Source organism: Mytilus galloprovincialis, chromosome 12 (assembly GCF_965363235.1).
Source record: "Mytilus galloprovincialis chromosome 12, xbMytGall1.hap1.1, whole genome shotgun sequence".
Taxonomy (NCBI): Eukaryota; Metazoa; Mollusca; class Bivalvia; order Mytilida; family Mytilidae; genus Mytilus; species Mytilus galloprovincialis.
In genome coordinates, this window is record NC_134849.1 from 36,103,578 (window position 1) to 36,131,553 (window position 27,976).

Genomic DNA, 27,976 nt, shown 5'->3' on the forward strand with positions numbered 1-27,976 from the left:
TGGCATTTTTATAATTGTTTTCCAAAATAAAAACTCGATTACCTTTAAACAATAGTGTCACAAAATCGATATAATTTATAACAAAACCAGTGTCTATTTGTTGAATACTGTGGATTCAAAATTATTCGTTAAATACCAATTTTCGTGGATTTAGTGTGTAAATGTAAACCTCGAAATTAAATTTTCAACAAATAGCAAATGTTCTATAGGCTTGTATGAAGACCTTGGCAAAACCACGAAATTGAAAAACCACGAACATACAAGTTTTCCTTTATTCCCGAAAATTTGTTCCTACGAAAATAAATGAACCCACAGTTTCTTGAATTTGATATAAATCTCACTATTTAACGTGATTCGACAAGGATGATTACTTGGGTTTTATGACATAACTTTTGCAAGTTTTACAATGTAGGTTATATGAAATTTATCGTTTGACACGTATAATTTATGATTTTTGACAACGCAGTTAAACTATTAAAGTATATCGACGTGGAAATTTTCAAGTTGAATGCGATTATAAATGTTTGTTATGTTTTTACACTTTTTCGAAACCAAACCTTAAGTTTTGTGAAGTTTTAGAACAAAGACCACAGTTCATAATTTTGGTGTGAAGACTAAAAAATATATCAGTACGGTAAGTTAAGATAGTAAAATATAGTCCAGTATAGGGCGAGCCAGATAATTGCAATCTTAAGCATAAATATAACGACATGTAAGGTTAGCATTAACGAATATGTAAAACAACGACAGGCGGCATCAATGACAGTGTAGTTGCGCACTCGTAGTGGGTTAATTTGGACACTTGGTGCTAGGGAGCGTGGTTGTACGGATGCACGGTGCGATTGATATGTTATCGGGTTAATGTGAAACCTTCTGAATTTCCAAATAGAGCATGAAGGGGAGCAATTGAATTCTAACTATTATTCCGATTAATCTATCACTTATCATGTACTTGTTGTTCTTTTCAAATATAGTTGATATATCTTAAGACAAACATCATATGGCATTGCTTTTTCATGTACAATAAATTGATAACATCCGAACATTCATTGATTTTTCGATCCCTTTTTATTTAAAGATGCAAAAACTGAGAGATAATTCTAAGTTCAAGATATTTAGTTCTTTAATTTTAAGTATTTTTTATTCAAAACGGTTTAATATTATAATTTCTGCATTTTAAATGTTACGTCTTTATGATATTACAATACATTTGATAGTATTGTCAATTCGTGTTTCTACACTCCTACTGTAATATTTTCTAGTTTTTTCACATTGTTTTGAGTTTGTCTACCCTTTTTCTTCAGAATCAGAAATCGACTAAAACTTAAGTATATGTAAAAACCGTAAAAGTCATAGCATATTTTGGCTAGAAACCTTAAACTGTTTTCGATTTTGATAACTTCGGGTGGAATTTACTCCTGAGGGTAAATTTTGAGTTGTATTACTGGAAAAGTACAAACGAAACATTTTCAAAGTCAGCAACTGAAAGAAATAGAATGCGCATGTTGACCATCCCAACACTGTTGCCATTCTTAGAGTTGTCTGCACAATAATAACAAGTTCAGAATGATAGCATTTAAATATTGAGATCGTGACCGGTTTCCGTGCAATAATAGGCTGGAATTCGATTGTCACTGATTCACGTGAACTATGATTTATACTTTGTGTCTTATGTGGAAAAAAAATTGAAAACAACGTCCGAAGCGCTTTTCTGGATTTACCTTTATCAGGAACGCTCAAAGCCAAACATTTAAAATCCGAAGATGTATAATCACTTAAACCGTTGAGAGCTATATGACAAACATACCTAACATAAATAGCCAAATTCATCTAAAGACAACTTTGCTTGAGGGAGTTGAAACCTTAGTTTCTTAATAATTTCAAAATTTATAAACACACAATTTTAGTAAAGTTTGTTAATAAAATTGACGGTACTAATTTTCTTGCACCAGATGCGCATTTCGACAATACATGTCTCTTCAGTGATGCTCGTGGCCAAAATATTTGAAATCCAAAGCTTATATAAAAGTGTTAAATCATGTCAGTACGGAAGTACTGACTACTGAGCTGATAATACCCTCGGGGACTGATAGTCCACCAGCAGAGGTATCGACTCAGTGATGTAAAAAATTGAAAACAACACGTTTAATAATTCAATGCGTCCGGAGCGCTTTTATGGATTTATCTTCATTAGGAACGCTCAAAGCCAAACATTTGAAATCCGAAGATGTATAAGTACCGAAACCGTTGAAGAGCTACATGTATATGACAAAAAAATAAATAATAAATAGCCAAATTCATCTAAAGTCAACTTTGCCTGAGAGTTTTGATGTATGGCCGTTTAACGTCCTTTTGCAAAATAAATGCATGTTTAGGACGAGAACATGGTAATGTGATATGCTTATATACCCTGCATTGTACTAGACCGTCTGGGCATTTTAAGTTTTTTGTAGCGGAAACATTTCGTTTGAATTTTAGAAGTGTTTAGATTGTTAGCAAATAATGAATCGTCTAAATGTCTGAAGGTGTTTATTAAAATAACTATCAAAGGTTTTTATCGATCGGTTGTAATGAATTTAAACTCCTAAATATGATTCATACAGATACAATTCTTTGTGATTTGCAAGTTTATTGATTGGTTTAAATGAATTCAAACCCCTGCTGTGATCCAGACAGATCAAAGATAATGTATATTACTTTCTAATTTATAGGTGCAGACGAAATTGAGATAAGTGTAGTTAAGAGGTTCATTTAGATAAATAATATTTTTTATTACCTTTTGTGTTTTCGTTATCATTTCTTCTTAGGTTACTAGGTGTTTTGTCATTAACACAAAATTTTACACTTTCCTTTTATGTTTTCGCTCTTATTTTTTCGTAGGCAACTAATAAAATTGAGAATGGACATTGGGAATGTGTCAAAGAGACAACAACCCGACCATAGAAAAAACAACAGCAGATTAAACAAACACAAGACGGATTAACAAGCTAGTTTCCTATGTTGTTTGTCTGACCTTTTTCAACATTTATGTTTGTAAATTCTCTTTGAAATGCATTATTTAAATGACTTAGCCATTCATTTAATTGTTATTAACATATAGCTTGCAATCTCAATTGGAATTGATAGAAAATTATTACAATCGGACCATTCCATAGTAAAACATTCTAGATATATTATTTCTGTATAAGATGAACATTATTTTCGATTGAGGCAAATGTAAAAAACGAATGAATATGGGTGCATGTAATTGCAGGTAGAAGCACAAAAAACCAGCAAAAGAGACACCTGGTCGTTACTTTACGAGTATACACACGGTTGAGACCACACCAAGCAGGCTATAGCAAATCCGGTTAAATTGAAAGTCACAGCACAATTAGAGTATTCCGAGTTAAAAACTAAAAAAAGTATACCTCAACAAGGACATAAAATCCCAAACATTATTCTGACGCAAAAAAGGTCTTCAGTTAATGCACAGTTACTCGCTAGCTTGAGCTATCTGTTACTCGTATAAGTGAATAAAATAGCTTGTGATGGGATTTTCTTTTATACATTTTCAATATATATCTGCTTTGCACAATGTACACAGAGATATGTGCACTACCCGTGGCTGCATTTCCTATCATGGTCCACTTTTATAAGTTGTGACTTGGATGGAGAGTTGTTCCATTGGCACTCATACCACACCTCCTTATATTTACATAATGAAACAGAATTCCTCATTATCATATTACCCCACTCATTACTACAGAGAAAGCTATTAAAGATATCAACCAAATTTGATCAGTTTTTATTTTTACTTAAGGGCTCAACTTCTGTATTACTTCTTTGGTATATAAATAATGGATTTTCCCTCAGAGTAGAAAAATAAAGGAGCTTGATTTTCCTTGAATCCGTAAAACCTGTAATTTAAAAATACGTTGGTTGTTGCGTTTTGATATCCATACTTCATTAGAAAAAAAGCAAAAATCGAACTAACAATGTTTGTTCCATTGAAAGAATAGTTAAATATAAGTTAGAAAAACATGGCTTCATGAAGAAAAGTATGGGTAAATAACATTCAGGAATTTTAATACCATTATTGAAGGCATTACGCTGCCCAATGTATACTTTCATCCGAACACACTGACCATAATATATCTGAGTGCTTTCGTCATTATTGAATGTTCTTCTTGACCACACAATTGGATATACTAAATGCAAGTAATTATTCAGCTTGTGTTTTGCTGCATTTCTTGTAGTACGTATGTTTCAATTTCTGATTAGTTATAAACTTGGTTTAAAAAAATCTAAACTGTCAAGGAAAATTCATTTATATCTGAGGTCTTACATATGAATACTAATTGCTTTAACGACAGGCTAAAGACTAAATTTAATTAATATCTCAATAATTTTTCAAAAATAAAAAAAATGACAGGAAATAGTCTCATACTGTTTTTCTTTGATACATATATTACGTCGTTCGTTTGTTTTTCCTTAATGCCGACTATTGTTTTGTTGGAAATATGAAACTCAATATTTATCATGCTAATTAATTTCTAGGTTATTACACATGATAAATTACAATTAATTAAATCTGTTTCCATTTGAATGATTTGTTAACACCAATTGTGGATAGTGTTTTAACTCTACACATTGATTTGTATGATTTGCTATTTGAAATATTTAAAGCCTTAATGTATTTTTCTTTCCATGTCTAGGAATATTAATAATACTTCTAATTAGTTTGCGTAATTTAACATTTGAAGCCACACTTTTGAGATGTATTTTTTCTAAAAAAAAATATTCTGCTATCTAATTTCAATTACAAGCTAACTTCTGAAGAAGAAAAAAATACTGAAATAGAGCACCATCTCCCAATTGATACGAGATTCCCGTGCTTGCATTTCCTATCATGATTTTCTTGATTAGGGGTTGCTGCTCACAAGGAAGCTATTAAACCAAGAGTTCCAAATGGTGAAGTTGAAATCATCCATTCGTAAAATTTACGGACGCCATCACGAGTTGGTTGACTGTTATGGAATAACCATTTCACAAATGATATCGGATATGTTCCTTACGTCGTAACTACAATCCCCTTCCATTCATGAATGTGACCTACCGAATTTGACTATTTACAGGATTTGTTATCAAATAAGCAACACGACGAAATGTGGAGCAGGATCTGCTTACCCTTCCGGAGCACATGAGATCACCCCTATTTTTCGTGTTCCTTATTCTTTAGTTTTCTATATTGTGTCATGTGTACTAGTGTTTGTCTGGTTGTCTTTTTCATTTTTAGCCATGGCGTTGTCAGTTTATTTTCAATTCATGAGTTTGACTGTCCCTTTGGTATCTTTCGTCCCTCTTTTATCATATATTATATCATTGACAAAAACCAAGTTACTCCTTATCAATGATGAATTTTAGTCCTGGTATCTATGATGAGTTTATTTACCCCTTATCAAATGTTGTTTTTTTTCAAACTCGTTAGTGCCGTCACTTGTTTGGTTTCAAGATCACAATGCAAAATTATGAAACCAATCTACAAAAAACAATGTCCACTTACATACTTGAAATAAGTTTAAGTTATTTGAGATGGAATACATTGATATACTTTCTTGTGTCATAACCTAAACAAAACGATAGTTTTCCCGGTTGAATTATTGAATATCAGGTCATTCCAAAGTTTTTTTTAAAGCTTACTATACGATATGGTATGTTATATTTGTTAAAAGCAATATTATTACCAATAGTTGCAAACATGAATTTATGTAATTTTAGCTATTTTTAAAACTGTGATTTATACCAACAAAGGGTTAAATCAATAAGATATATCTAAAATGTGTTAAGATTGTTTTAGACTAATCGAGTTATAGTTCAGACTATTTACAATCTTATGGAAAAGATAAGGGTCTAGTACAAACTAGTTCAGTCGAGTATGGTTTAGACTAGGGTTGAGTAATGTCGATTACAATTCAAACCAATTCAGACTGGTCGAGTAAAAATCAGTACAGTCCAGTACAGATATAGGCCATTTCACACTTGTACTGGGTTGTAGTAAAGTGAACCTGACGCGTACGTCACTTGAGAGCCGATGCATATTGGTATAGAGCATTTCAGAAATAGCAAGTGTTTACGCTTAAAGTGTAAGATGTGGTCGTATTTGATTTTGGAAGGTGTTATGTATTAATGTAGTAGAAGAAGGAAAAGTATTGCTTTATAAGTATGTATATATCGTAGACATACAAGCGATAAGTGATAAGTTTTATTAAAACTAGTGTGCTCCGAATACAAATGTTAGCATGCCAACAATTCTGAACTCCATTAAGTTTGTTTTGTATTTGTGATTTGAATCGGATTATATTGATATAACCATACAATTATTTATTCGTTTTACAGATAACGTGTACAGGACTTAAAAAGGATGATAACAATATTTAAAGGAAGTGCTTGAAAACAAAATAGATTCAAATGGGTAAATCGAACTCAAAGACTCGAAAACCTCCAGTAGGGTAGGTAACATTTTGTATAAAAAATCTAGTTCAATAATTCTTTACACAAAAACATATCTCTGCGATTCGAACACATTGGTTAATCGTTCATTGTAGCTTAATGTACGGGTTTTTATGATACAAAGAACTACATATTTTGAAAGACAAACACAATAAAAGTTTTAAAGGTAATATACATTAGTATAAATGCAATAAAATGTTTATTAGAAATGAGCACTAAAGCTGATAGTTTATCAGTCATTAACGACTGTTTTAAAATATTGTTTATATATATTTGTTATTCATTACCCTCTCCAAATTCTCTAGAGTTATAGTTTATCTATTACCAGAACGAGTGTACACTATTCACGAATGACATTTGTAACTGAATGACGTTTAATACTGTATCCTTTTAAATAAGTATTGTTTTATCAAATTTGCAAGCTTTCAAAATGTCATCTAAAAAGAGTAATATAACATGTATTAATTGTTTAATTAAAAAAAAATCAAATAGAGGAAGGATACTTATTTGATATTTTGATGGCCATTTACGTTATTATAATGGATTTGGTAAACATGTTAAAAATATTCACAATCATGGAGTTGGCAATCATACCACATCTAATAATTTTATCTTTAAAGAAGAGGTTATTTGAAATGCAATTTATATTATCATAAAGATAATGGTGAGTAATCTTCAAAATTTGTGTAAATAAAACAGGTGAACAGGTGTTTACTTTCAATTAACAATTAAATATCAGTTTATAAACTAAAAAAAGATGTAATTCCCTTATTAACAGATAACGAAAGTTAGAAAATTACTAATTTGGGTAAATATTTCTGTATGGTATTCAAAATGACAGTTATATTCATGTAGATTACAAATACCAGTATACATTTGTCAATGACAATCTGTAAAATTCTCATACTAAATAAATGGCAACGTAATATAATAACTGTACATATGCATTACCATTGGTCACACACATAGTTAAACATTAATTACTTAGATACCAAAATGTACAAAGACTGCTGTTTTTAAATAACCGAAGACATTTTCAAGATAAATAACTTTACATCCAAATTTAGTCATATCTATGGAATCCCAAGTTTCTTTGGGCATTAAGTTTCTTAAATTTTATTATTTTCTTTACAACAAAAACACAGAATTTCTATCAAAGCAATTGGTCACATTTATTTAATATAATCAATCGGGACTTACCAGCATACGGATTAATACATCGGCAAATGAATCTAACAAAAGAAGGAATTGTTGACTCTGAATTGAGGTCTACAGCAAATTGTGTAACAGTATACCAATATTGGTTAATTGTTTTCACTATACATGTATCAGTGTATCGAGTCTATCACTAAAATGGAGTCTCCCACAACAGGATTGGGTCTCAAGCTCCTCTGCAAGTTAACAAGCTGAGCAAACATTTTAATTGACCAAAGTGATATATTTAATGACTGCTCCAAACGGTCATATCAGAACGAAAAAGATAACGCTTTGTAAACAGCATAAAACTTTGTACTGTGTAAGTCATTATGCTAACGATCATTTTTTTTATATGGAGCCACGAGAAAACCTTTAGTACGGCTGCAAAATATAGAAAAATGCAAGAGTTCTTTACATATTCATGAAGGCTATCAAATGAAATCCTAGGATATAACATGTATAAGCTTTCCAAATATCATTATTTGTTTTCTTTTGCGTCGTTGATTAGAATTCTTTTCAAAGTTGAAATACTTTAGTATATAACACTGTAATGCTAATAGAAAGGTCCCTCGATTGTAATTAACAAACACTGTAATGTAACAAATAATTGTTTATTTGACGTATTCCAATAGTCTTTAAGAGTGTGGGCTATCTGGTGAAATGTTCAGGTTTGAAGCAGGATTTGTAGTCAGAGTAAAAGTGAATGGTAAATACATTTTCAGATTTCCAGATTTGTCAGTATTTAACCCTTTAATCTAGCAAAAATGAGTACTAAATATGTAACATATATATGTTTGGAAACTATATGGCTACATTAATTTCATATGTTAGCCAAAGTATGGGGAAAACAGACAGTTGTGGAGATTTAAAAAAATATATCAATTTATTTTAATATTTATCTTTTTAAAATCTAAATGCACATTTTTTATCCAAAACTATTGGCTTTTACCTATGGTGGAAAAGTCCAATATATTTTATAAGCCCCAGCAATCTATATTTTTGTCATCTTTGTGGGAAGTGAAAATCTATCTTAACACAGAATGTTACGAAGACAGTAATGTATATGTTTTCAAATATATACATTACTATGATGAATTCTACAGATTAAATGTCAAATGACTATAATACCTTACTCCAAATCATAAACATGCATGTACAAACCATCGTTATTATTTAGGGATACGTATCATTTAAAATTCTGTTGTAGTTTACGTTGCAGTATTAATAAAAGATGCATCTAACTAGTTCAGTGAGACCATCAAATTCTATGGTTAACTTAACAAATTAACTTCTAAAAAAAGTGATTTAGGAACATCTGATTATTTTGAAAATCAGAAATGACATGTTTTTTTTTTATTTTATCATTACAGAAATAGCTTGGACCATATACGTGTATGACATAAATCTAAAAAGTTTACACACTAATAATACTCAGTTTTATGATAACAAGACACTCTCAGTCAAAATATAATTTGTTTGTTAAAATTTGCATGGGATTTAGGTAATACTTTTTAAACATCTTGTTTTGCATAAAAACTCGATCGCCTAGGATAAGAAGCCTTATATATATTTTTACTGAAAAAATGTATTAGTGTTGGGATAAGCATATGAACATTAAGTTCAGACGGATAAAAATGACAAAAAAAATCAGAAAAGTTGTAGCACCAGCAATAGTATGTTTTTCAAAATTTTAGGCAATCAAACTAGGTTTGAACACTATCAAAGAATGTTCATGCATGTGTTGGATATAAATGCAAGTAATTTGAACCAAACATTGTTAATATATGTGTTTAATATCCTTTGTTTTCCAAATTTGTGCGTTTTTGTTCAATTTTTTTCAGCTTTAAAGTTTTCCATTTGATAAGGGACTTTCCACATGTTCTATTTTAAATCTTTCTTGGAGTTTTATTATTATACTCTCTGTACATGGAGAGGGAGTAATAATTGCAATTGCCATACCAGTTTGTACAAGAAAATAATAGATCTCAGGGTTCATAAGATGTCAAATACATTTCAAGATGGCAAAACCTTCTTTATTTAACATACACCAATAATACAATGTCTACTTTCAAAAGAATAAAAATGATAAGTGAGACGTTCTGATAGGTCTATAAATCCGAAAACAACATAAATGGTATAAGCTCAACCAGTATTTTTAAAACTACTCATTTACTTCAGATTATTGTTTCTTTCAATGATGAAAGTTGTTCTGTGTTTAAAATTAATAATTTTCTGTTAAAATATGTTAAAATTGCTTCAAACAGTTCAAATACCACCAAATAGATTCATTTATTACAATAACTATAAGAACACAGCCCAATTTTAATAAGGGTTTATTTTTTATGTATTTGAGAACATAAACACACGTTTGTTTTAGTATTTATGTCGAATGTTTATGGTGTAGGTACATTTATTTCAATTTTGAGATGAATCATGGACAATTCATCTGAAGACCTGATAATGTATTGAAAACTGATTTCCTGGACTTTCATTTGAAACCATACACGAATATGTACTGAACTATTGCATTTTGGTAGACATAATCTGATATTATATTCCCATGTCATCTATGAATATTTTGGCGACCATATTTTATTTGGTTTGCTTGGGTCGATATCAAAATCTGTTCATAAGCACTATAATTGACACTGTGCAAAGTGTCATGTTTTTACCATATAGAGACCAATTATGCCACTGTATAGAATTTAGATGTAAAACTACATGAACGGAATTCAAGTTAGCTACACGTTTGGTTTTTGTTTCTAGGATTGTTTTAACGCATGTCGAAAACGTCTGCAGGTAACTTGGATTGAAGTAAACCCGTCTTTTATACACGTTTGCATCACAACTATAAGTTCCTATCGAACACACCATGTTTACGAATTAACTTAACTCTAGCATAAAGTTTACTTTTTTTCAAACATGCGTTTTTCGATTGATTACAGTTTGAGAGCCCTTGTTTCTAGGTTTTAACATACTACATGCTTTAACTCGAATACGAAAATATTTGTCTTGCATATTAAAAGATAAACAAAAATGACTACACTGTGAAAAGGAAGACAATTTTGTGTCCTTTGTGGACTGGTAAACGTCATTTTTTTAACAAGTTCTAAATTGTCAGGAAAATCATGCCATTTTTTATTTTAAAAGACCCACAATGTTGCTTTAAAAATGCTTGTCTTGTAGTACCTGCTGCTTCTCTCTGTTGGGAATTTCTTTTTTGTTACGAACATGCATGTAATATTTACCTCTGACATAAAAGCAAATGTAAATAATTCTTAATAGTATTTGCCTATCGAAGAAAATATAAATTAGATTGGTTTGTTAGAGTTGATTTTTCTAGGTTAGTTCTACAATATACATATGGCTATAGTTTGTTCCATTTTTTAAAGGAATTTCTGTGTTTTTGTTGTTCTTTTGTTTAGTTCTAGAATCCGGTGATGTGTTAAGTGGATTGCTGAATCAGAAATGTAATAAGTTTCCGATTTTTATTAAGTTTCCGATTTAATCATCAATAAAACCAACAAAAAAAAAAAAGTGTTTATCATACATGCAATCTTCGACTTCAATTCCCTCAATGACAAAACATTAAGATAGATCTAAAGACACTCGTGTGTCTGTTTAATGACATTTTATTTACGAAACAGTAGAAATTGAATGAAAATTGCACTTGTTTTCTTACATTTTTAGTGATATAAGGGTTGTATATAACATCTGCAGTGTCAGAACCCCGTTGTTGTCTTAAACTTTTTCTATTCAATAAGGTTTTCGGGCTTATTGTAACATTATTTGTATGTTCGAGCTTGACATTGGTTACATAGTTCAGTCTTTTTATATATTAATCAGCATACGGCTTCCTGAATAAACAAATGTAAAATTGTCGACATCTAGAAGAACCGATGCCAGGGACCGTCTGGAGCTTGATGTATCGGTTTTTTGCTGAAAGTTGACAATAACACTGATATGTATAAGAACACAAAAAAAAAACCACTGTTACTTTATATTTGGGTTTGTTATTTGCTTGTTATGAATAATTAGTAAAGAATTAAAAGATGTTTCACTATCATATTCAATTCCAGTATACGCTTTGCAAATGTAAATCAACCTAATGAGATACACATTTCTAAAGATGATGAATGGATTAATCTTGAGATAACTTGTCCATATGTAAACTGCAATTCACGGTATGTAGATTTGTTGATTTATTGATGTCTGCAACGTCTATTATATATACTAAATACATTTAGGGCATAGTTTTGTTTTTATTGAAACATGTTAAACAAATTTACTTTAAAGCCACTGACTGGCAGATACTACTTGTTTTACTTAGTACTACTATTAGTACTAATATTTATGCCGGTTCTAGGGGACTATATGCCGTCCTGAGAGTACAATCAGCGCAAATAAACCAGTTTGTTTGTATCAGCATGATTAATGTTGCCTGTTAATTTTCCGTTCAAAGTGTAATGTATTGTATTTTTTTAAATTTAAAGGTTCTTATAGTAGTCAAAGTTGATTTTTCATCAGTTTTCTGTATGATAAATTATGGTCACGCCTCTTTTGGCTATTATTATCACGATGTTATTTGGTTAATGACAAAGCGTCAACGGAGGAGGATTTAGTGTTATCCTCGGTCGGTACGTCCCAAAAGTTCCAGTTCGCCTCAAACAAATGTTATGAAACTTAAACACAATGCTTATTACCATAACACATAAATCAAGTTCAAACTTGGGTAGCGTCATTTTTACAGTTCTCACGTCTATTTCCCTTTACAAGCTTAAGGTAATATACAAGAGGAGGACTCATATGTGTCCATATATACATCTTCAATATTTTTTTGGCAAAATATGATACGGTTCAAGTCAATTTGATGCAGGTCATTCCAAACATGTCTTCAGTACATTAGCATTCAAGACGATTCAATGATGGAAGCATATGTATGTTATCAAATTTAATTTTACGTGATTTATATAAACATGTCATTAATACAAGCAACTGATAACTAGATTTTTGAGATCTGCTTGATGCGAGACTCTGACTGTTCTAAATAAAAAACCAACATGACCTTTGTCATAGAAAGACACAAAAATTTGTATTCCTAACAACAAATTGAATAATTTCCGTGCATACTTATTACGGCAGCAAACATAATCATATGTCATCATGTCGTCAAGACGTCAAGACCAAACGTTTGGATGTATAAACATTTACGTGTTTGAAAATGTAAAATTTGAAAAACTGCTTTCAATACAAAAACTGATAATGAAACTTAGATGCAAACTATAACTATATTTTAGTTGCATATTCGCGTACAGATGTAATTCTGGATAGCCCTAGCTTAACTTGTCTTGTAGAACGTCAAATTTCATAGAACATTGTGATTAGCGATTTAAATCTTATTTATTTTTATTTGTTCTTGGATTCTTTTTCTGTTTTTCAAAAAAAATTCATCAAAACGAATTTCACATTATAGTGCATAATCATGTAATATTTCTTAGCAATTATGTTTTTATTATTAAATTATGTATGATGTGATTACTGTGATATGTTTTAACAACAAAAAACCCAGAATGAACACATGCCAATGGAGATGCCAAATGGACCAACACGAACTGTTTATAAGTTGTTATGGTATAATTGAGTGTCGCAATAAAACCGGACGCCACTCTGGCAGAGTGATTGATTGGGTTTTCCGTCATGACGATTGTTCTTTGAAAGGACGAGAAATCGACTTACAAAAGCTCTGTACAATGCTGTCTACATTAAGAAATCAAGAATATATAGACAAATTACGTCTACATTTGTCAAAACAGTATCTGACGTAAGTACGATTAGTACTATTTATATACGTTTAGGTAGTTCCAAGTTATATGACGGAATTGATATGTTTTATAGTAATATTCGAATCGAACTGACTGACAACTGTTTCAACAGTTACATAATGTAGTATAATTCAGTTAAAGACTTTATACTACTTTTCTCAGTTTAATTAGGTCTTTCCACTTATATGTGAAAAGACCTATTGGTTTTCTTCTGATTATTAATAATATTATTATAAGGTGTTTCAACTTTTCTGTGCAAAGATCTATTGATTTTCTACTGGAAGACAGGTCTTTTCATTTTGCTGCCGATAGACCTATTGGTTTTCTTCTGATTATTAGGTCTGTACACTTTTTTGTGGAAACACCTATTGTATTTGTTCTGATTATTCTTCTTTTTTATTTTCTTCCGCAAAACTTTTTTTTGCGAATAATATTTGTTTCGCAATATGTTGCATAGATAGATGTTATATTGTATTGTACAGTGTATGCGCTTTTAAATATCACCCTGCTATGCCGAACAAATTTCTTTGTAAGAGTTTTCCCCTATTCATTGTTTATCTTGTGTCTGCATCTTCTTCGTAACAAAAGAAAAAGATAACGACAAAATAATTTTTCTTATAATTTATCGGTATGTTTTATGTAACTCATAAACAACTAAAAGTATGACCATGGAATCTATTCATTTGAGGTCCCTAGATTCTAAGCTAGAAAATGTAGTCCAGGTCAAAGGTCAAAGTCAAGTTCTCATTTTTGACTTTTTCTTGTTTTTGCATTTTCTCTGACACTTTGAAAGATATATATATATGGAGAACAAGTGCAAACTGTTTGCTTTATTGTAAGGAAGATATGTTACATTTAGTGCTGCAATAATCTAATGATATCTTATAGGAGTTAGTGCACCTGAAATGTCTTCATATAAGGTTATTGATTAGTACATCAATTTAGTTCATTATAAAGCCGTATGATCTTTTGCAAAAGGTTGTGCGACATATGACCTTACAAAAATGACACCCGGAAATGACCTTGAGGAAACCGGATGTTTACATTTTTGCACTTTCTTCATGGAAAAGTACTCGGAATCCAGATATGTTATAACATAAATACTGTTCGTATCTCTTCATCTTTCCTTTTTGTATTTTGAATAAGATATAGAACAATGTAGTTGTTAATTGTAAATTACAAGTGCTCGAGACCTAGGGTCTTTTGAAATTAGGTATGTGGTCCAACAAAAGAAAATAAGGTCAAGGTCAAAGATTAAAGTCATGTTCTAATTTTCATTTTGGCTTATTATCAAGTCCTTGCATAAACCGTATAAGATATCGAATAATAATTTTAACTAAATTGTTAGTTGCGACATGTCGTAACACATACATTTTAGTTGAAAGGGTGTGTAAACATTAAATAGGAGTTTTAGCCAGTCTTATATTTAGAATTATGCGTTTAGTAGTATTACTCGTTAACCAAGTATAATAAAGATCTAGTGTCTTTTGATTTGTAGTCTTGGTTTATGACATTGAAATTGAGGTCAAGGTCATTGGTAAATTTGACGTTCTAGATTTCACCTTTGTATTTACTTAATGTATGCACGATAAAGCTATATGTCAAGTCACATTAAATGAAACTGGAAGTTATATTTTTTAAACCTGAAGTAACAAATCATCTCCCTTATGAAACATTTTTGGTAAAGAAACCTTATATTTTTATTCTCAGCTCGATTTTAATATTTTCATATCAAAATACTTTTTGTTTGGGTGGAAAGACCTTCACTTGTTTTCTGAACAGTTGGATAATTGTTCTCTGAACAATTGGTTTTAATAATTCATTTTTCTTCTTCCGCCAAATTTTTCTTGCTGTGCTTTGTGATTTAGCAAGATGTCGTTTAAATTTTACGCAATTCTGAAACTGACCCAGTTAAGCGGAACACTTTCTATTTTGAAGAACTATCTCATCAATCACTGTGTTTCATGTGTGTGTATCTCCTTTGCGACCATAAAAGATTACGAAAAATTAATCGATCAATTTGCTCGATGCATCCTCAAGATCTGAAAAACAATGTGACTGAAGCCATCCGGAGACTCCGTAAGAGAGGTATTTACCCTTATGCATTATTTGACAGTCTCTCTCTCCGAAACATGACAAATTTGACCTTAGATGGATTGTCTATTTTATACCCTTTTTGGTCATATAGCTCTTCAACGTCGCTTTGTTTTCATCCTTGCCTTTCAAATACTTGACTTGAGCGTTTCTGATGACGCTAAATCCATGGTAGACCATATAATAATTAAGTTTCCAATTACTTAATGATTAAACCGTTTTAACAAGAACAAATTTTATCTGGAATATTTTATTACTACGCGGGTCTTTTGTTTATTTAAATATCTCTTAAGCGAAACTTGGTATCTTGTATCCTTAGCTTTTATGTGTTTATAGTCAAGCGATTTTACTTATTTATTGTAGTGGCTCAAGACATAATTGTTCTTTTTACGCAGTAACAATGGACAAAGGTACGATATCTCATACAGCGTATGTAAGGTGATATAACTTATAACTCATATATAGTAGAGATCTATTTATTTTGTTATTTAAGGTTCTTGGTTGAAGTCAAGACCAAAAGTCAGATTAGCGTACAAAACGTTGCCCTATGTCATATAGTCTTTTTTTTTTTTTATAGAATAAGGGTACAAAAATGTCAAGAATTAAATGATCTTTACTTTGAACTGATAGAGCAACCATTAGCCGAAGTTTAGAATTCGAAAAGATAAAATGAAATTACGATTGCAATACTTTGATTTAATAAAGAACTGTGCAAATATTGCCAAAATGAAAGGAAAAGGGTTATTGAACACTCAATGTGAGTGTTGCTTAGATAACATGTGTACATTTTTCTCAATACAATACAAACAGTATAGATATAGCCTACCTGTCACACGAATTTCTACGTTAATATTAAAATTCAAGTCAAGTAAATAATTCATAACTCGCATAATCTCCGTGTTGAGTGGATTTGTGTGACAGAGGATGAAATATAAAAGAGAATAACAACATATTTTAATATTGAAAAAAATCGGATTTAGGTACAGTAATTTTCTTGAAGGTTTACTTTGCTAATACATGTATTTGCTTTCAACTTTGTGATAACAATTTGATAGACAATGACCTATTCATTCGAATAGTGTGTCTTTGAATGAAAGTGAATACGTCTATCAATGTACACATTGTTTTAACCGATTGTTCAATTATGTTTTCGTGATAGATGTTATATACTTATTATATTTCTATTTTTTGCCAGATGAAATGGTAGAGAAATACTTTTTTAACTTTAGGGAACGTCCAATAAATCTTGTTACCGAATGTCGTCTTCCAGTTCTTTTTAAAGATGACAACATATCAGGTATGGTTAATTTTTTGTATTCAATATTGATTTAGGTGATCGAAGACATTTCAAAAGCCACATACATATAAACAATCAAGTGCTTTACATTATTACATATTTTGGATTTATTTAGACTAGTCTTCACTTTACATATCCTTTAAGTGACATCCATGCTTGATTTTAATGCGCAAATCAAAATGCAAGAATTCAATAGTAGAAACAATCTTTGAGTAGAAGAAGTACACCAAAATGTAAAACAAGTAAGAGTTAGAAATGTAACTAAGGTAAAAAGATTTCGTGTATATAATGGGTTACTTTACAAATGTGTTAATAAGTTGTTGATTAAATTTTGCAAGTATGACTCATTGCAGTGATAACGTCGATCAATGTGAACTTTATGTAATGGTTTGTGCAAAGGTATTGCAAACTTAACTTTGCATTTATTATTGTAGAGCTAGATGAAATCGAACATGTGGACTATTCTGAATATTTTGATATTCAACAATTTGATTTTACCAAAAGACCTCCCCCGTCACTTTTTAAAGATGATGAAATATCAGGTATCGTAAATATTTTAAAAGTATAATAGAGTTTTAGAAGTCACGCAACAAACGAAATGCTTAAAACTATTCTAAATTTTGTGATATGTACATGTACTCAAATGATGTTTTGAAGCTTGCGGGAAAAAAATGATCTAACATACAATATGTCTTGGTCTTTTCACACGAATAAAGTTTCAACATGAACAGTTATCAAACATATTAAATGAAAATGGGTCATCCACAGTCAATGAAAGTTCCTAACATTCCATTCACAAGGACACAGACGGATTGTAAAAAACAACCCCGACGATAGAAAGTTTCAATAAAATGTGCTTTCAAGGCATAACATACATTGTTAAAACATTTGAATCATTTGATAGTTATGGTGCATTGTTGTTGGAGTTTCTCTGTGCAGTTTTTCAATCCTAAATAGTTATCAAAAGATTTAAAACAAAAAAATCTTCTCTTCAGTTATTAAACTGAAATACCAGAAACCGTTGTTAAAGCTCAGTTAGAGTTCCAAACATTCAATGTGAAGTTTTAGTTTTATTTTCACATCAAGAAAGGAAAACAGTGTGAGATAAACTGAGTAATATAATGCACAAAATTTTTCATTACACTTTCAGAATCAGACAAATTTAGGATTATAAAAAAGATATATACAATTTTGTTGAATCACATCGTATTGGAAACGTACTTTGGTGACCTATAGTTGTTAATTTCTGTGTCATTTTGGTCTCTTGTGGAGAGTTGTCTCATTGGCAATCATATCATATCTTCTTTTTTTATATGTATTATGAATGTTTGATTTGTGTTACCTGTTAATTTTGATTTTATAAGGTTTTTTTTACATTTACATAGCTTTCACACTATCAATTACCAACTTTTCTTATTTTCTATAGAACAACACATTAATTGAATGGGGTTCGGTTTTATAATATCTAATTTTGGTTTTGATTTTTTTTAAAATAATTAACAAAGTTAATATAATTGATAACTTGCAAATTGACTTGTATTTGTCATTCACTATGGCATTTTTTTCACTTTTTTCTTGCTTTATGCAGAAACACTTTCAATTCGAACTGGCAGTACACTCTGACATTTATAAGCGCACGGAATCTTTATGAATTCATTGATTTAAGTTAAACATCGACATATGTTTAAAAAGTAGTAATCTATGATGCCTGGCAATACTTTTAGATTTTTATTACAGTTTTATTTTTTAAGGTAAACCAGCGCATAAATTGTAACAACAATTGACCGAACTAAAATTTCGACAACTTATGGTTATATCAATTGACCTAATTACTGATAACATTCCTATTGTACATGTTGTGCATGTATTAGATAAAATACAAAGGTAACAAAGAAACAGGCCGGTAACAACCGTTGCCGGATAGTTTTTCTGCACGAGTAGTCAGGTCAAGGTCCGAGGCGATAGCCGAGGACCTTGACCTGACTACAAGTGTAGAAAAACTATTCGGCTGGTTGTAACCGGCCTGTTTCTTTTGTTACTTTTGTTTTTTATCTGACTTGTACGACGTTTCAAGTAATAATACTTTAAGCAAGACTAAACATTTGAGAAACTTGGATAGCCATAAAGCAGTAAATGTAAGTTATAGTATAAACACATTTGTTTTTCTTCATTTCCCTTCAACCAAGATTTTTTCTCAAAAAAAATCAGGAATCTAAAAATTTAATAATAAAAAAAGAACCATTTCAAGTAAAAGATAAATGTTGTAGTACACATTTAAGTCTTTTTAAAATGCAACTTCGTAAAAAAGTAATATATTAAGGAATATTTTAGTGGTAAGTAAGATAACGTTTGATTTTTATGAATACAACGGAAAGCGGGGAGGCGGAGGGGGGATGCTAATTCATATTAAAATACACAGGCTGTGATCTTTATTTTTGATGAAAAATTCAGGATGAGCCATTCAATCCCCTCATTCCCCCTTTAAAAAAATTGTAAAAATCGCGCGTTTGTTGCCAAATACATGAATTTAACATGCAGTGGTGGGGGTCCCGGGGGTTGGAACAACCCTTTTTTTGAAGATCAATGCATTTAAATGAGGACATAAAGTTGGACCCCCCCCCCCCTGTTTTGTTCTGGATTTAGACATGGATCCGCCACTGATATAAATTCGATAACAATATAAAGTTATCAAAAGAATGAATTTCCTACTTCATTAGTGAATGAAATATTTATGAAAAAAATGGATTTTGTCTTAATATTATATATATTCAGGAATATACTTTGATTTTTTTTTTAAATTCATGCTCGTCTCTAGATCTACAAGTGTTGATCGGGATTAAACACGTGTTACTATATGATCCAATCGCAGCTTACCGCCCAAAATTGATGACATAAGTTGAATGATTTTCTTCTAGATTTGCTTCTTATTTGGACGTGTATTACATGAACACTTTTTGTTTATAGGATCAATCGTGCATTGGTGAGTTGATAGGGATTTTATCTTTTGATATTAGATTTGATTTTTATTTACTTATTTCCTGTCTTATTTTTATTGAAATGTTCACGTCAGTATCATCCTTTCTTTACTTTCAGCATTGTCCAAAATACAATTCATGTCCATATATAAAAGAAAACATTTATTGACCGAATATTTTGCTTCATAAAGGGGGCGGTATGTTCTTTTTTTAGTATATTAACTATTTACTTTTCAACGCCATCACCAAAATGTTTTTGTATAAATTAGCACCAGGGGCGGATCCAGTCATTTTAAAAAGGGAGGTTCCAACTATATGTCCCCATTCAAATGCATTGATCGGCCAACAAAAAAGTTGGATTTCATAAAATTTGGGATCAAAATATCTATTTTAGGAGAAAACCATACCCCCCACTATTGAAGTTAAAGAGTGTACTGATGTGAATAGTATTTAACTGGAAATGTTTGAAAAAAAATATTAATGCTAACGTAAATATTTTGTTCAATAAAAAGACAGGAAATAAGTCGGTGAACCAAAAAGTTCAAATCTAATTGAAAGTTAAAGTGCCCATGAACTCACTGATCATGCACGAGTGATTCTATTCATAAAAAGTGTCCGTGTAACAACTAAAAAGAGTCCGTGTATCGTCTAAAAAGAGTCCGTGTAACACCCGTTAATATACTGTTTTTCTATAGCTCTGCGGGGGGCAAAGTCGTACAAGAATAATTGTAATAACCAATTAAACAATTAGTATACGAGTATTTTATGTTATAAGACGGCTCACATAGTAAAAGCTTTAAAATGCAGGCTATTCATTATTTCTCTAAGTTCACATAATCTCAAACATATTGCAAAAGATACTAGATTCATATTTTAAAACCATCACATAACTGCGTAATATATGTAGTCAATGCGCACCAATACAACATATACAGAGGACACTCAAAACTCATAAAAAACATTAAAAACTTAAAGTAAAAAAAAACGCCGCGGCAAATAAAGAAAACAAAAGATCACTCAGTCCACAAAACACTTCAAAGTAAACTTAGCAGCAAGAACCCCACCAAAAATCGAGTTTTCTCATGCAAGTCCAAATCGCGTAAAAGGTCGGGAATACATCCGTGGTCATCTGTGACATATATATGCAACAACGTCCCACCAATTCGTAAAGGGTTCCGTAAAACTCTCTAGGAGAGTATTTCAACTTCACCACTTGGATCTGTAGGTTTCAGAGCTTCGTTTGAAACACCAACCATCTCTCAAAAACGCATGCAAGTAAACGCAAGCTCTGGAAAATCACGTCAACTGGGTGATATATATTCCATATGCAGGCGCTGCAGAAATGTTGCTTCGTAGTGTTTTTTTTTTTAATGAAAATGTACGACTGTCTTTTAAAGGTATAAACATCAACCCCCATTTCACTTTTGGTTAGGGTAAATTTTCGAACAACACAAAAAATAGTACATTTATAAATTAATTAAAGAAATATCAGCATTGGGCGTACAGTACTATCTGTGACTTCCTCTTATTAATGTCCACCCTATCATGCCTATTGTATGGTCAACATCAAATGATGACCATTTATTAGGGTATTCAGTCTTGAGTTGCTGGTCATTTATCGGGGTCATAAAACATAGGTTGATGTTTTATCAAATTATGTTACCTGTTGAAACCTATCGGGGATAAAGTTTTCAGCTTGTATGTTTCATTAAAATTTACCTGTACAGGTAACTCAGTTTTTTTAATTGACATTTCACTTTTTTTAAATGTAGAATAAAATGTTGTTTTATTCATTGTTGATTAATATTATTTGTTGATTTTTTTTTATTTTATGTCTGAAAAGTTGTATACTTTTATTCTATTTTAATGTTTTTATTTGTTTTTATTTGTTTGAAACATTTTGCATTCAATAGTTTGAATTAAGAAATGAATTTATTATTATTAGTTATAATATATAATCGTGCAAATGATATGTTTAAAGGAACCACGAAGCAAGTAACTTCACAAAGATGTTTCTTAACAAAATGAAATGATCAATATCAATCTTTTTTCAATAAATTCTGATAACATAGTTGTACAATCTATTACTATTACAGGAAAACTTCAAACATACTACTTTAGTTTTAAATTTTGTTTTTCAAATCTTAAAACAGGAGGTGTGCATTAACTTGAAAATCAATGATTATATATCTATTCAATAGAGAAATAATGAATTGCCTAAATTTTATTTAGAATAAGTCCTAAAGATAATCCTGATCATTTGTTAAACAATGTTAAATGTAGATTAGTTTCTCAAAGCATAAACAATTTTGATTTTAGAAAATTAATTCATAAACACTTTTTCAATAGAAAAACGCAGGCATTGTGAAAGTGTAAATCAAATTGGAAGATGATATTCATTTATTCTCCACTTGTCAGGAAAATACATGTAGTAAATTATTTCAATTGATATAATTATTTAAAAGCTTTAAGTTGAAACAGTCATGAAACAGTATATAAAAATGTTTAGAACCATATGTTCAACTAGCTTTATTATTTCCGTTTATTTTTTAATTCACAGTAATTTTACCTGAGAGACGTGAACTGTTAGTTATATAATTTTTCATCCTTGACTAGTTTTTGGTTAATACCTTGTGTATAAATTAAACAACAGGGGATATAATGATGGATATGGTTTTGCAGGCCACCCTTGATAAGATAATGTCACAGGTAGTACTGTAGCTATTTCTTGATTTATTAACACTTTCGTCAAAAAAGAACTTACCACCAGAACTTCAATTTCGTGTGCTTCACATTTTTTCCTAAATTATTGTATAGATTAACGATTTTTTTTAAACAACTCAATTCAGTTATACAAATGCATATTCTGAAATAGTCTGGCGTCATACGAAGTGTAAGATGTACAATAACCCTTCCACAATTGCCATTTACTCTCTCTAGTATGAATGTTGAAGGTGCATTCAAAACAAATCATCAAATGTCAATAATACTGTATTTTTTTCTATTGTATCTTCTGTTCTCTGCCGTAAAAATATGACCGTTCCAATGCAGATACTATCTTTTTGTCACCAATTATTTCCAGCACTTTTATAATCAATTTCTGTAATATTGAATTCATAATTGAGACATTTTCTGCATTAAAAGCAGTTTAATCGTGTTTTCTCTAAATTTATTTGGTTGTTTGAACATACAATTTTTAAAACTTTGAAAATTGATATCTTAGACAAATTGCAGGGTTTTAAGACCTATGCTTCCGTTCTATATGTGGCCCGGGCAGAAAAGAAGTCCGAAACTAAATGTTACATTAAACCGCTTTGTAATACATGTTACTTCTGAAAACAACGATACTGGTTGACAACGACTACTTTTGTTTGCAGGTTCTGTTGGAGCAAAACAATTAGAACGACAGCTTAGTGTCTCTGGCCCAGGCCAAACATAAAAAGCAGTTTTGATTTACTCTGAAATTATCTTCTTTTGACTACCATACAATAAGCAGTTTTCGTCAGAACTAAGTCTTTTTGTCGTTTTTTTGTGAAATGAGAGACACTAAATCTGCAAAGTACACCTATCAAATCCGCAGGTCTTGCAGAAAAAGAAATACAGAAAACCCTTTTTGGGGTAAAACAACGACCTCCCTTACCTCTTTCCCACTCTAGTCGTCTCACTTGGAAATCCCTTATATTTAATAACTTATAATTATCAGTAATCATTGGCATTAATATAGATATGAAAATAAGAAGATGTTGTAAGAATTCCTTTGAGACAACTATCTAACAGATCAATTATTGGCAACCGCACGACCTTCAACAATGAAAAAACTTACACATATCGGATGTGACAAGGAATAAAGCGCATTTACATATGATTTTTCATGTCTATACAAACAAGTAGAAAATTAGACATTATCTGAAAACATTTCAGCTTGAAACGAGTTAATCCTTACCATTGGTCATACATTTAATTTATTACAATCGTACCCTACAATTATAACATGTACAGCTAACTCTTTAAAAAGTCAATCTGTCAAAATAAAAGAAGTAGATGTGGTATGAGTGCTAATAAAACAACTTTCCATCAAAATCACAATGTTTAAAAAGCCTTGGCTCACGAAGAACAGCAAACTATAACATGCCACCAAATGACCAGTGTAAAACAATTCAAACAGAAAAAAACAACGGTCTCATCTATATAAAAAAAGAGAACGAACAAACGACAACCACGGAACAACAGACTACTGACTTAGAATAGGTGCACACAAATACAGCGGGTTTAAACGTTAAAACAGGCACCACCATCCCCTAATGTGAGACAGTAGTCTTTCATTAAAACATAAAAAGACACACTATAAAATATCAATTGAAATGGATTAACTTGATAAAAAAAAATTGAAACAAAAACAAGTAAACATACACTGAACGAATAAGTTTGATCTATGACACTTTGTAAATAGAATTGTTTTCTTGTTTTTTTTTAAGATTCGGCTAGGGACACGTGTAATACAATAGTAGTAGGGTTTGAAATGACTGTATCACAGCATATCTTATTTGATGGGTAAGTATTATAACGGTATAATATGTTATCTGAACTAAAGTAAGTACAATTTATCTATCCAAGACAATTTCGAAGGACTTTCACAGTAAGGAAAATTATCAAAATATGTACTAAAATAATTTCAATTCTAATGATATTGAGCACAAATAGGATCAACTCTAACCCATCGAACATACTTTTAATTGGTTGTCTCGAAACCCTGTTTCCGTATGAATTTTAGGTTATGTTCGTCACTTTTACACTAGTAAATACTATAAATACTAGTACTGAAATGGTTAAGTCGAATTATGATTCCTTAAAAACTTAACAACGATATAAGAATTACAATTTGGTACGCCAGTCACCGGTGACGGTTGTAATTCAAATGGCATGTATTTGTTCGGATATGCAAACTCTTAAAGAAAGGAATAAACGGTCAGTTGATTTGTTATTGATGTCTGATCTATGAGGTAAACACGTTTAACAATCTTTCCTTTCGTGTCATAGACACATACAAACCAGAAAAGGTTACAAACAAAAGTCTTGTGAATTAATGATTTTGATTCAATAACTAGCAGTTAATTGAGCAAATGTTATCAATATATTATTGATTTTGCATTTGTTAAGAAATAAACCAGTCTTGTTTAGAGTTATTAAAGACATATGTCTTGCAGTTGATTCAGACACGGCCGACATTTTATTGTTGATAACGGAACATTTACTATTTCAAACGAAAATTGTGTCCGTGTTAATGGCTGTCTCGTACTTTTTGTACTGGACCATGTTCGATATAGTAATCTTAGCGATTTTCACTAATGCTCTTGGAAGGATAATTTCCGCGGGGACAACAATTTGTACCAGTTATGCCATCGACCGAATATTAGTAAAAATCCTCTGAACTATATTTAAGAGAAATTTAAAAAAAATACAATTCGTTAATTCGACAACGTTATTGATAACAACCAAAAGACAAACAAGACTACAAACAATGCATAAAGGTCTAGCATTGAGCAGCACGAACCCCTACAAGAATTGGGGACGAAGGGTTAGCAGATACATCTCCGTTATTTGGACTTGTCATGTTACACTTGATAAGTAGAAATCGAGGGATAAGACTAATTCGGAGATAAATCACATTCAAGAGAAAAACTATGATGGGATTGCGGTAACGACAATTGGAACATACACTAGTTCATCATGATCAATTGTCTATTGCCTCTTGACGAGGAACTCACACTATGAAACATGATACAATTATAACAAAATTGAGAATGGAAATGGGGAATGTGTCAAAGAGACAACAACCCGACAACAAAGACTGCCTTACAATTGTGGATGCTGGATTTTTACAAATCGATTTATTGAAACAAGACAATCTAGTTTAAAGAGATGAATTGATAACAAACGAAATATATTGACACGCACTTAGATAAAGGATATAATCAAATATGTTTTGGGTTAATTTTATGAGGAGAGTGACATTCAATTCTGCCAGTTGGGATTTAGCCCTTTTCAATGCAAAAGATCTATTTCGAAACTGCAACACTTACACTTCTAAGCCAATTAGATTATGATACACTTAAGGTATAACATATCACAGTATCATGATCGCGTCCTTAACATGCATTTATTTTGTTTTTTGACGTTTAACATCCATTTGAAATGATTAGAAAATTCAAAAGAAGTTTGCTTGTGAGCAGTTACAATACATATTACAAGTATTGTATCTATATTTTATGCACACTATGCTGCACAAATATTTAAAAGAAAAACAACAGTATTAAATGATACGCTTTATATATGATCTGTCGTATGCTATAACTAGGTGCTTTGCCCATCATATAATATAGTTAAGTCATTCTACGGCTAAGAATTCACAGACGTTCAATTTAAAAAGAAAAAATAATTTCTGTGATTCAATCTTTTTAGTGCATTGCCCTTAAAGTGTTTTTCACAAATTTTACTAGCCTGATCTGATAACTTGAAACACAAATATCAATAGAATTTACATAGTTAAAAATGGGTTTTTTATCTGAATTAGTGTCACAAGACATTCTATACAAATGATATTTATTATTCATATATATTTCAGAGACGTAGGAACAAAATCCTTTGACAAAACTGAAAATTCTTCCAATATGTTGAGGGACATTAAAAGAAATGAAAATATGTGGTTTTCTGGCCAAAAAAATGAGATGTTCTTTCGTATACTTAAACTTAAAGAATTGCTTACGGCTATTCAAAATAGGAATCACGATGAAATTATGAGGATTTACTATCGCTCCCAGTATATCCACACATTTGACGACCATAGTAGCCCTGTAAATGTGCAGATATATGTAGACAAATACCGTTTAAACAGTAATTGGCTACCGCATATCGAGAATGCCATTGAAAAGATAAGCATTGCAGCACCAGGATTAAAATTCAAATATACGAACGAATCGTTTGATGGATCCTCAAATTATATAAAAATTGGTATAGATATAAAACGTATTGGAATTGACCTAGATTTGATGGATAGAGCTTATACTTCATACGAGGGTAAATTTCCTTTCATTCATCTAGGAGATAATCGACCTTCTGATACCATGGGAGGAACCAGCATACATGAATTACTACACGCCTTGGGTTTTAGTCATCAAATGAATCGCTTTGATTCCCATCTTTACGTAAACGTCAATACGGATGATCTTGATGATATCAGTGCTTATCAATACAGAAGCAACACTGTAGCATTCACGCGATTTGATCCATTCAGTATAATGATGTACCCACTAAATGATAATATGAAAAAGGCAGACGGTGACCAGATCTGGAAATTGAAAGATGGTCCTGAAAGATCGCAAGATTTGAGCGAACTCGATAAGGTTGCACTTAATTTAATGTATAAACCTTGTAAATCAGATTCAAAACATTCGTATTCACCAGTGATAAGTGAAACTACAAAAATGTTGTATTGTGGACGAAATGTCCTACAATTTCACAATCAGAATGTTCCACCTACCCACACGTCTATATGTGGACCGTCTATATGGGCAAATTGTCCATCTTGTCGGGTTTTCAAAGATGTGAAATACCTAAATGGCAAAACCATCAGAATTCGTAGAGTAAAGAGATGCCTTGATCAAGGCAAGTGGCAAGGGTTAAGTGGTAATATTTATTGTGGGAAACAATTTGCAGGTGCATTTATTACTTTCAGATATAATAAATGTATACAATCCGATGGAGTGTGTGGACCCGACCAAGGCATTCCTTGCACAAACTGCGGAGAGGAATTGAAACCCGGTTATACGTACGAAGAATTCAATCCAATACCAGATATGACTGCAGATCAAGACCTTACACAGCTACCTTTACAACCAGCTTCAAATGCCAGTCATAGTAGTTATCGGATCCTTAGTAGCTTTTAACCGTTTGTTAACGTAGAACTGCTTATTTTGTTATAAAGTTACCTAATGTTTCCTTCAACATTAAAGATAGGCCAAAGCTATTTAAGGGATATTCAAAGTGAAACAATACATGTGTTTTACTGTGGTTTACACATTTATTTAAAATTTCTCAAAATA

The 27,976-nt window shown here is 31.2% G+C and overlaps 1 protein-coding gene across 2 annotated transcripts; it reads left to right on the forward strand.

Moving 5' to 3' along the window:
- The first annotated feature begins 511 nt into the window (after positions 1-511).
- Positions 512-27,976, forward strand: LOC143055012 (uncharacterized). 2 transcript variants are annotated; one of them, XM_076228137.1, is made up of 9 exons: positions 512-634; positions 6,379-6,491; positions 11,769-11,873; positions 13,259-13,510; positions 15,969-16,015; positions 16,801-16,902; positions 17,337-17,444; positions 24,353-24,428; positions 26,500-27,976. In XM_076228137.1, the coding sequence occupies exons 2-9, from the start codon at positions 6,451-6,453 to the stop codon at positions 27,818-27,820; spliced, it is 2,052 nt and encodes a 683-aa protein (XP_076084252.1). In that variant the 5' UTR covers positions 512-634; positions 6,379-6,450; the 3' UTR covers positions 27,821-27,976. The 2 variants fall into 2 exon arrangements, with proteins under 2 accessions (XP_076084252.1, XP_076084253.1); XM_076228138.1 differs by lacking the exon at positions 512-634 and adding an exon at positions 5,940-6,125.